Below are 11,939 nucleotides of genomic sequence, written 5' to 3'. Positions count from 1 at the left end.
CTCTGTCATTGCGTAATATTCCTAGAATCACATCTTGTTCTCATCAATTTGTCTTCAGGGTAAAAGCACAACGCTTGTTTTCTGGGTTTTATGCTTTATATGGAGCTGAAGTGTAAAGCTTTTATTTTGAAAATATTGGGTCAGCAAATTGCGTCAATTGCCAAATAGACCTCTGATATAGCCAACATGTAATGCATATAACAAAAATATATATATCACCAGTTAGTTAAACGATGCAAACTTAAGCCAAAAACACACAACCTGTAAAAAAGAAAATAGAGTTTTATTTTGACTTTAGAACTCGTTAGTGCAGATAAACCAGGTAGGATGAACACAGCGTTTTCCAACTTCACTCTGCACCAAAGACTGTTCATAAGAAGCGTTTGTTTGAAGACAGTGTTTGAGGAGGACTCACTAACAACATGAATACTAGGGGAGTAGACTCTGGAGCAGACTGCTGAGCATGCTTTTCTCTTGTTATGCTGTGCGTCATCATTTCTTGTCTGAATTTCTTCATAATTATTTACTGAATGAAAAAGTGACATTTGTTTGTAACTGATTAGACGGACTGATCCTCACAGCTCCTCACCTGCTGTAACTGCGGCAGTTTATGAGGACTTTGTTCCCCTGAATGAACTCTGAACAACCAGACGTTTTAATCATTAAAGGCTCTGCCATCCATGTTAGCACATGCGTATTTCCTCTGTGTACTTTTTGTCTGGTTCTCTTTCTTAAAGTTTGAGCATCTCAGTTTCAAATCTTAGTGCGTCACCAAAGAGTTATTTCATTTGGACAATATGCTTCCCACTAAGAAATGCTTTCCCAGTCTTCTGTGAAAACCCTGTCTGACTCAGTCCTGATCTCATCCAGCAGCTGTGGGTTCAGCAACTGGGATCTTGAGGAGGAATGGAAGCAGGTCCCAGCTGCCAGATAAAATGTCCACATTAATTTGTTCCACATTTTTGCCAGTGTCACGTTTGTAGCTCTGTGTATTCCAGCTCCATTGGGGACAGAGTTTCTGATGGCATGTGTCTCCACCTAGTGGTTTCTTTATACAATTGTCAAACCTGAAATTGTGTCTCTGTATTGTTTATATGATGAATAAAATGAGAATACTGAACACAAGAAAACTTTTTTACAACCGGAATCACTTTAATGTTCATGAGAGTAATTCCTATGTACAGGTAGTGGCACATGAATATAAATGTTTGGTCTTTGTAACCTAAAACCACTGCATCTGGCCTCTGGCAAATTCATAACAGACATAGAAATAACTCAGAAACAATAAAAAGGATCATGACAGCCGTTAATCCTATAGAGCATAAAAGAGAAAGGCATAAAAAGGGATGAGTTGCAAAAACAAAATAAACTAGGATGAATCTAACCCTGTTCAGAGTTGGCACAGTTGTAAACAGCTCACCTCCTGATTTTGGTTTTCTGATTACAAAACAAAAATCCGCTGAAATAAATGGTGCCAAAATAAAGAAAAGAGCTGATAAAAATCCACTTTTACTGCAGAGTCATTTGATCTTGGAGTGAATTATGATTGTATCAATTCCCATTACAGACAAACACCAGATGTTAGTGTGCGTAAGCAGGTTATTATTGTAGGTGATTATTGTTCAGTAATCTATGGCCCCTGAGAGATGTTCTAAAAAATAGGAAAACGGTTTTCCACCCGAGTATCACATGTCACTCACATCTTTCCTCAAAACCAAGTACTCTTCTGTGAGAGAAGGACTAATGGCCAAATAGCTAGACCAAGGACCGGAGCGGTGCCGCCTCAAAACTAGAAAAGGTCTCTGTGGTAATGGGGCAGCAAGGGAAACACCTTTTTAAAACAACAGCTAGGCCCCTTATGTTGTGACAGAATATCATTTATTACAAACGAATTTGTAATTTTGTAACCTTGTTTAGATAAGTGCTATACAAATAATGTTATTATTTTTATTATTATTATATCAAACTCCCTCCTCCTCCTACAGACTGACCCCTAACAAATCCACCCTCAACGACTGTGTACTGTTTTTAAACATGGTCTTTATATCTTCATATTTTTCACATATACACATAGTTTGAGGTTTGTTCCCTGAGTTGGAAGTTCATTAAAAAAAACTCAATGCCACTATAGTCGGAAAAGTCGGTTAGTGACCACATCTGCTCATAGTTTGATGTGTCCTGATGTGATGGAGCTGTAGATCTGCTCTGTCAGCGGAACGTAGCTCTTCTCTTTATCATCGAGGATATAAAGAGGGTCCCGGATACGTCCTGGATCGAAACTCTCCTCCACTAACTGCACCTTCAGCTGCTTGAAGGTGCCAGTGACCTCCACGGCGTTCTAGATTGAAGAAAAGTACAAAATCCTCAGTTACTTCTATGTCCTTGGTTAAACTACAGCGGCGGCAACAGCAATTACAACTAATACAGACATGCATGGGTGTCACAGGAGCTGATCTCTGTCATGACAACAAAATTCGAAGAATCACTTCCTCTTTAGCAATTATTTATCTAATAGGTAAAAATCTAGCTGAATTACAATGCTTTTATGTTGAAGTTATGAAAAAGTATGGAAAGAAATACAGCCATGTTTAGAATGAGCTCTTCTCTAGTGGATTTCAATCTGATGTACCTGGTGTGTATGCAGTTAAATTACCTGAATCCTTATGAAGCGAGGTCGGGCGTATGAGGGCAGGTAGCTGACCACGTGGTTGTATATTTTACTTCCATCAAACTCGGCGCCTTCCATCACAGTAGCAGCTGCCATACCTACCCGCCCCTCATGCCCTACAAAATAGACAAAGCACTTGTTATAATAAACCGATTCATCACCACATTTAATGATCTGCCAATGAGAAGTCAGGATATTCGTTTTAAAAGCCCCGTGTGGTGAAGGGTACAGAGGAGATGAGCGTCACCTGGCACTTGGACTCCATAAACGTTGGCTTCTGTGAGACAGTCACTGATGGTCAAGATGTCCGACACCTCGGTCGTGGCCACATTCTCACCTTTCCACCTGTGGGCGCACGCAGATCACAACTCTGTATCGGTTTGGGGTTTTTTTGGAACGTGAGGTGAAAATACATTTTACAGCTCAGGGCAAGTCGGGAAACAAAAGCTGTTGGTCTATGTCCTTCTTTATGTACAAGAGAAAATCATGACTGTGCAACAAGTACCAGTTTGCCCATAACTACAAGTTTTTTTTACAAAGGACTCTTGGGTATAAAGTGTTTACTGCTGCAGATTTAGATCCGTGGTTAATAAGAATGTCTGAGACCTGCACTTTTTAGAATAATAAAACTCCTCCTATTGAAGGTTCTAGTAAAATTATTCAGTTTTGGGAAATAAGAGTGTTGTGTAACAATAGAGCCCATATATATTAGTGAGTAAAAAATGTCCAATACCAATAATAAATCAAATAAACCAAAAATATAGAGCTTTTTTAGAAAATATAAAAAGAAAAGTGCGGATGTTTTTTCTATACAACAATAATGGACTGTGTCTTTAACAGCAAGAGGATATTCATAAAATATGAGGGAAATAAAAAGGCAAAACTGGGACAAAAAAAAAACTATTATTATTATATTGAACACACTATGAGGTAAAAGAGCCAGGACCACTCATAGCCAAAGAGTCTCTGTGTCAAATTATTATTAATATTCTGTATGAAACAAAGTCCACAGGAGCTCTGTACCTGAACGTGTCGCCAACACGATCCTGAAAGTAAATGAAGTTCTCCTCATCGATCCTCATGAGGTCTCCACTGTTGAAGTACAGATCTCCCTTCTTCACAACATCCCGAAGCTTCTTCCGCTCCGTCTGGTCTTTGTTCTGAGCGTAGCCGACGAAAGGAGCGATGTCTGTGATCTTCGACACCAGCAGTCCTGTCTCACCTTGAAGAAAAAGCCACAGACATTACTGACAGCATCTATCAATGGACTCCATGGATTGGTTGGTAAATAGACCCCACCCACATGATGCGTGTGCCAGCTCCCCAGAAGTGAAACCAAAGCGCCTTGATCGCACCCTGGTGGCTGGCAGCAGTACAGGTGATAATCCTCTTCCATGTTAGTGGATGGGACATGGACAAAACTAAACAGTCGAAGTATACGTCACATAAGTGTTTCTCAAAGATGGTTCTATCATTGAAGTTCGTTCTTATCACACTTGTGTGTTCAGTGGTTATTTTTCGAGGTAAGTTTGGTCTTAATTAGTTATCTGATGCAATTAAAGCGGGGTGAATCTTCATGATTGACAGCTGAGACTGCCTCGGGATTGGTCGGGTGCTTATGTAGGCGGGACCTCGCTGATTTGGCTCAATTCTCCGATCGCTACTGCACAGATCCAAATGCACAAGATGGCAGCGCTTGTAACCGGGAAATAAGCGGATACATGTTGTCCATCTTTATCTGTAGTCTTATGCTTCTTATTATCTGTTGTTTCCTCACCTCTGGGCGACTCCACACAGAGGCCATTAGCATCTCGGACGATTTCATCTTGCTCTGTGTCGTATTTGATAAGGGTGAAGGGAAACAGCTTCTACAGGAGGAAGTAAAACATCGTTGATAAGAGAATCTCTGCATATTATTATAATATTGCTGTTATGAACAAGCACAATGCAGAATGTATTTCCTAGTACAAGCTGTAAAGATAATCGGAACTCAAGGCTTTATCAGAGCACTCCATCACATCTCATGGATGAAGCTGTTCCCTGCTCCACCATTAGATGCCGTCGGAAGCTCAGGGGAAAAAAGCTGGAAGCTGAGTTGACATCTCTTGGACACACAGCTTAATAAAAAAGGCAGTAAATCTTAAAAAATTCACAGAAAGTACATGCTTTTCTTTTTGTTTCTTGATGATCTCATTCTTACCCGATGGAAGTAGTTGACACGTCCGATGGCTCCAATCTTTCCTGCATAGTTGACAAATCCCACATTTCCCTCAGTGGAGGCATAAAACTCTTGGACCTTGATGTTGCCAAAGCGGCTGAGAAACTCTCTCCATATGTCGGCCCTGATTCCATTACCGATGGCCAGTCGGACTTTATGCTCCTTGTCGTTGTCTCTCTGCATTTTCATATAAAAAAAAAGAAAAAGATTCACGTATCAAACATTGTAGATTGAGTAACACAGTGTTTGTTTTAAATCACACTAACGTAAACACACAAGGTTTGTAAGAGACATCAGTAACCTAATTGGACACTCGAATAATAAGGATGAGAAAACTTTCAATTAAGTACAACTAACCCCTGTCTACTGTATATGTAATGATAAGCTCACTCTAGCAAGGACACTTTTGTGTGACTTAAAAATACTCATCTCTCGAAAAACCATACAAAAGCTGTAGAGCACGTACATTTTGAGGTAATGAATGTGACCATAAAGTCAAATACTAGTTCCAGGGACATTCAGTTGCCAAGTTACTCGATATGGTCTTCCTAAGTAAAGGCCAGCATCTATTCCTAGAGGTGACCAGATACAGACGGGCCACCTCCTCCGGCCGGTGTAGGGTCACGCAGTAAATTGAGACCCACTTCATGTGATGCAACCGGAAACCCTGAATGGCCATACATGTCGACAGCATGTCTACGGTACTCCTAAATCCGGCTGGCGCGTTTTCAAGAAACGTCACGAGTTCGGAGTCTGTCTCGTAACCTGGAATATTTTTAAGTTTAACGGCTGATGTTCACCGGTTTCCTGCAAACCCCTGCAGAGACTGACGCAGAAGGCTGGAACATGATAGTTGAGATTTTTTTTCTATTTTGGTGAGCCAGTTGTGCAGCAATGTGGGAATGTACAGGAGATAACTGCAAAGATGATCTGTGTCGAGGGGAGCTCGCTGCAGCCGGTTCCCGCTGCCGCCGCCCAGGCCAAGAGGTTTTACAGTAGTTTGGATGTCAGAGGAGGAGGAACAGTGACTCCGGCCCCCTGCCAGAGACCCTGTGTGACCATGTTTGAGCTACAATATTTCTAGTAACTGGAAGGGCACTCAGTAGAGCACGGTCTGTACCTTGGCCAAGGCCCAGTAGTCCTCTTTAATTTAATCAGGCTTCACATACACACTGGAATCAGTCCCTTTAAATAGGCCTGATTTGTGAAAGTGAAAATTAAATTCCTGAATCCGCCCCAAGATCTGGACCTCTCCCTGAATCTCACCTTATTCTACATCAAGATGTTCTTGTTTTGGTTCATTCATTTGTTTTTATAGATTACCTTTACTGTCTTCTACCTTTGAAATACATTTTATGAACTTTTCCTAAGGACTTTTGCTCTTGATTTTACTATTTGGCCAGTTTGACTGCTTATTTGTGTTTTCTTGGAATGTTTTGTTTACTTTCTGTTCACTGCTTTATTGTAAATGAGGTCCCTACGTCATGTACAAAGTTTTCACAGGTTAAAATAAAGATTAAATTAAGGGATCCACACCCAAAAAACAAACAAACACGTCCTTCCAACTAGTTTGATGGAAATCCACTCTGTAGTTTTTTGATTAATCGTGCTTACAAACAAAGAAAACCAACCAACAGAGAAACAGACGGGTAAGACTTAACCTCCTTGGCAGAGGTGATTAACAACAGTGGTATTAAATGAATAGATAAAGGTCAGTAAATAAGAATGTCAACATCATTAAATATGAGGCACCAGGTACAACAGCTCCTTCACAACTAATAACTGCAAATCCCTGGCCCTGTAATGGGGGGGGGAGTCACATTAACTTCTGCGAACCGTAAACCACTGACCCTGGTGTGGGTTTCAGTTGAGACTTGTAGCCGTCACATGACAAACATGCAGCTGCTGAAGCTTTGCTGCAGCACAATGGGAGCAAAATCTGAAAAACTACTATTATTCCTACTTTCCCAGCTCTGTAATATTGTAAACCTGCTCAGATTTAAGCTTTGCAGCACTCAGGCCAGTTGGAATAATGTTACCTTTGCTGTGCTGCAGAGGTAACGCATCACCTCTCCGATGTACTGGACGACGGTCACACCGTGTTTCCTGCAGTCGTCCCAAAACTGAGAGGTAGAGAACTTCCTCTTCAGGACGATGGTTGAACCTTCAAAATAAGACAATAAAAAACAGGCGGTTTGATTAGGGGCTGAAGAGCAAAGGAAGAGGACTGCAAAAGCTTAAGGTTCAATTTGACCTTTGGCCTTTGAGTGAGCGAGTCGTAGACGGCATGTTTGTTAGGATATTGATAATCAACCAATACATTTGTATGTAAGCTCAGTTACTGCAGGTCACCACGAGAAAAGCCAACTGCCCGTTACAGAGAACGGTCACTGCATTAGTATTTTAAACCGTATGTAATTTACTTGCATGTGCTACACAACAGCACTGTGATTGTGGTGGTGCTGTGTTGGATATCTCAACATGTGTGTGTGTGCAGGTCAGGCTGCTTACCCAGACACATTAAAGCAGGGTGAACTTTGGTCTAATTTGAAGCATTCAGAAAGTGGAGGTAATCTGGTCTTGTTTGACGTGGCTCTGTTCAGAGTCCTGCTTCAAACTGACAAAAGACTCTTTCTCTCAGTTTCCCAGGGAGAGGAAACCAGAGGGAGAAAGAGGAGCAGGGACGTCACCACATGACGAGTGAAGAAGACTTTGTTTTTATGGGTTTTGCAGTTTATGGGTGAGAACCTCTAGAAGCACTTGTAAAAGGGGTAATTTAATAGTTTCATTTTCTCATCATCACTAAAATGATTCATAGCTGATTCAAAACCAGTCAGATTATTAAGTGTACATCAAATATCGGAATACTTACGTTTTACACAAGATAAGAAAATCAGTTTTGTTAGTAAGAAATGTTTTTTTAATTATTTACGTTGTTTTGACCCTAAATGTCCTCTGATATCTTCAAACGAGGTGCCTTCACTGACCCTCTGGTGCCTCATCTTGTGGCTACGTCCGCTAGCCTCGCCACTTCTGGACTTTGAGGCTTAAATCATGGTGTGAATGACCCTTGTTAAGAGTAAATTATGAAGGGCGGGGCCTGTAGACACTTGGCTGACACCTCACAAGCAGTGTGGTGGCATGTTGTGTTTTTTTCTGTTGTTTTATTATCTCTGAAGAAGGATTAGCGATTGACCTCAAATGTGTTTGACTTGCCTGCAACACTGTTGACCCTTGAGACCCCAACTGTGTTTTGTGGACTCAGACACTTCACCCACCCCCGATCGGCATAGTTGTGAGTAGATAATGAGGGAATTTCCATTATCCCTTTAAGTTCTCAACCGAATTGACGGATGGAGGAACTCTGGTCTGAGATGCAGCTTCAGCTACAACTCAGTCGTCTCACCTGTCTCAATGGAGCCAATGAAGCCGATTAGAAAGCCCGCTGTGTGGTACAGAGGCAGGTTGACGTAGATGACATCACTGGACGTTACGCCGTTTGAAGACAGAATCGCCAGAGCTATCAGGAGACGGTTCTGATTGACCACAGCCGCCTTCGGGAGACCTGCAATCCACAAAGATCACCTAATGAAAACCGAAGGAGGGTTGTCGTGTGAAAGTGAAAAGCAAACACACAACCACTCAGGTACCTGTGGTTCCAGAGGTGTAGATATAGACGGCAGGACTCTTGAAGGTGATGTGAGATCGGAGGGATCGAGGGAGCGGCTCGTCTGGCGCCTCTTCCACTTTGTCAGAGAAGCTCTCGATTCCCGGCGTGTCACAGTGTGTGGTCATCAGGAGGACGGTGACGCCCTGCTCCATCAACGTGGGCAGCACATCCTCCACTGCCTCCTTCAGCTCTGCGGGGGGGGGGGGGGGGGGGGGGGGGGGGACACACAGCAAGACACAATGTTGACAGTGAAATATGTAGAAAGTGGAAGACACATTGAAGCCAATCAAAATCTTGCAAGTTGCTATTGTGGGCAGGGACACTAACTAAGAATCAACTGAGCCAGGAAACATGTGACTGCATCTTAAACTACGGAAGACTATTAGGCTCAGGCGTGAGGAATTATTAGTATTAGTTATTAGTATTAGTAGGGTCAGGCGTTATTTTGAGAATAACTTAATAAGTCGTGAATTAAGTCAGTATGCTGAAAATAAAGTTGGAATGTCGAGAGTAAAGATGGAATGTCGAGATATAAAATATATGTTTTGGCATTTTCACTTTATTTTCGACTCTTCAAGTTTATTAGTGACATTTTTACCCTATTTCTCTACGACTTCATTATCGATATCTTGACCTTATTCTGGACATATCGACCTCATTCTTGACTCTTAAACTTTATTGTCTACTTTTGAACTTATTCTCAAAGTGGCCTGACTCATCTTTCCTATTAAACAGTTGTTTGGGCAGGACTGGGGTCAAACTGACCGAGACACAAAGAGTGTAGTTTTGCAGTGTAAATCAGTGTAGACCTCAGTGTGAGTGTAGTAACAACTCCCTGGAGCTCTCATGTAAAGTTTGAATCTCTAAAGTAAATAGCTCAGCACTGATCTTCATACCCGGGGCAGATATCAGCACCTTGGCCCCGCAGCAGCTGAAGCAGTGCAGCAGGGACTTGGTGCGGATGTTGTGGTTGAGCAGAGCCACGGGGGATCCGAGCTTAGCCAACGCCAGCCAGGTTATCAGGAAGGCGGGTTCGTTCCCCATGAACAGAGCCACGGTGTCTCCGGCCTTGAACCCGGGATGGGCCCGCAGAGCGTTGGCCACTTTGTTGCTCCGTGCGTCCGTGACCGAGTAAGACAAAGTGTCCTCCCCGAACACAATGAAGGGTTTGTCCCCGCGCGCCGCGCTCTGCTCCAAGAAACGGTCCAAGACAGAGAAGAGAGGTCTCCTCCTGCGCCTGGAGGCGAACTTCACCAAGATCCGCAGCAGAACTCCGAAATACTGCACATCCTTCCACAGATACGGGCAGAAAGTCCTGATGGCGAGCGGCCCGATGAGGACACTTGCAAATAAAACAGAAACCACGTACAAATCCATCCCGGTTTCCCCTTTAAAAGCTGCAGATCCCGTCCAAATAAAGTGAAGCCCACGCTGCTGCAAAATGGGGAATGTTGCACATAAGGATTTCGTTGAGTGGGGCGGAGCATTTTCTCCGGAGTAACAGAAGTCACAGGAAAAAGTGGAGGTTAGGGTTGAGGAATTTGTTTTGGTGCTGAGCAGCTGAGGAGACAGTAGCGTACAATCTGTGTATCTGAACTGTTGAAGACACTGAAGAAGGTTCTGTTTTGTTCTGGAAGAAGAATTTGTTTTTTATCGTTATGATTTATTTTGCAGAGATAAAAAAAATCATTGAAATGTTTCAAATAACGATATAATAACACAGTGCAAGGGGAGGCCTCCGTCTAAATATGTTCACTTTATTAGACAGTACAAATACATGCAGAAAATGACAAGATAAGACAATTTAAACTAAGACATTAGTCCCACAACAGGGAAATGATCTGTGTTACAGCAGCAAAGAGGACAGTCAAAGCAATACTTATAAATGCAAGGAAATATAAAAACATATAATCGAACAGAAGCAATATATTCATTGTAAACAGAATATATACAGTGTGAATATATTGCACATTAGCCATGATTTGCACCGGCAGAAATAAATATGGCACAGTTTAAAAAGTGAAAGTTTAAAGTGTAAATCCACCATTGGTGAGTGTGGACTATGACTACACCCAGATCAGTCAACAAATAACAACATGTGCCAACCCAAGTGTTGGGTCAATGGTATATAATCAATAGTTAAAAACAACAACAATACATGGAGAAGAACAGCTAAAGAGCAGCACATTCATAATTCATAATAACAGCTGTTGCAACATTTGAGAGAAGAACAGTTCTGTGCCATCCCATAATCCAGCTCCACTGAACCTGCTGACCTCTGCCAGAGAGGGGGAAAGATCTGAAGATTTTCAAGTTGAATAAAAGAGGACCTGTGATTTGGGTTTGAATCAAATCTGGACATGCTCAGTGATCAAAAATGTTTTTTTACAGGGAAACAAAGTTGGAAGATGTAAGAAAACCTGAGAACCATTTCAGCCTCACTGAGATCTACAGTGTCCGAGTCAGCTGGAAAAGGCAGTTAAGATGAATGATGGTGTAACTCTGCAGCTGGTCCGGGGTCAGTTGGTGCAGTAGGAGGAGCCGCTGTTCGTCAACGACCAGATAACCAAAAGAGTTTCACCTATAAAGCTGACATAAAAAGCATTTTGAGGTTCTCTTATCATTGCTAGGCACGCACAGCTTACGTAGGTGATTTAGTCCAGGTGCAAGATAAATCCCAGGGGTAAATGAGGTGAACCGCTCAATACACATGGCCAGTTTTGTGCATGAGGCCAAAAAAAATGGTTATTGCTTTAGAACCCTTTTTTTTTCGCCTACAGAGGAGTCATCTCTCCAAATAGTTAGAATGACTGAATCAATGAAACAAGGGTCTTATTCATCTATTTATAGACTTTTAATAGAAGCCTTCCCTCTCTGTGGAAAACACTTTTATTCCCATGTCCTCAAATCTGAACCATTTGTCCCCAGCTCCTGCAGTTATATGAGGATCCATAAATAAAATGTGGGTCCTTGTGCGTTTGGGCAGTGTGTAGTTTTTATGAATATCAAGAATACGTTTTTATGAATGGTTGCATAATACGACCTGTTTGAGCCCCAAACAAAATGAAGCCATGTGAGAAGTTCAGAGGGGGGATGTCCCTTTGGTGGATCTGCTGACAACTCACAGAGATCTGAAACATGACGACGGGCCCCAGTGAGACATTACTGTGTTGTGAAGGGTCACAAGCCAAACAAGATCGGGAATCACTGGTTTCCTCTCTGATAAACATGTCAATTTTCTTTTACTACTTTATGTCTTTATTGCTAAATCTTAATCTGATTTGTAAGTTATGTTTCTGTCTGTCAGGTCCACCGTGGAGTGACTTCAGGGAAGTTCATCAAAGTTCAACTGAACTTTAGTGAATGTTCTTGGGAACACACAC

The 11,939-nt window shown here is 42.0% G+C and overlaps 1 protein-coding gene across 1 annotated transcript; it reads right to left on the bottom strand.

Annotated features, from left to right (window-relative positions):
• Positions 1-1,137: 1,137 nt before the first annotated feature.
• On the bottom strand, positions 1,138-10,039 carry zgc:158482 (uncharacterized protein LOC100009650 homolog). Its single transcript, XM_053419736.1, has 10 exons — positions 9,453-10,039; positions 8,537-8,746; positions 8,293-8,451; positions 6,926-7,050; positions 4,869-5,063; positions 4,446-4,536; positions 3,692-3,890; positions 2,916-3,013; positions 2,654-2,784; positions 1,138-2,338 (listed from the first exon to the last, which is right to left on the bottom strand). Exons 1-10 carry the CDS (start codon positions 9,931-9,933, stop codon positions 2,162-2,164), a joined length of 1,866 nt encoding a protein of 621 aa, XP_053275711.1. The 5' UTR covers positions 9,934-10,039; the 3' UTR covers positions 1,138-2,161.
• Positions 10,040-11,939: the final 1,900 nt, after the last annotated feature.

The sequence above is a fragment of the Pleuronectes platessa genome, chromosome 1, assembly GCF_947347685.1.
Source record: "Pleuronectes platessa chromosome 1, fPlePla1.1, whole genome shotgun sequence".
Lineage (NCBI taxonomy): Eukaryota > Metazoa > Chordata > Actinopteri > Pleuronectiformes > Pleuronectidae > Pleuronectes > Pleuronectes platessa.
The sequence above is the reverse complement of the archived record's forward strand: the minus strand, read 5'-3'. Positions and strand labels throughout refer to the sequence as shown.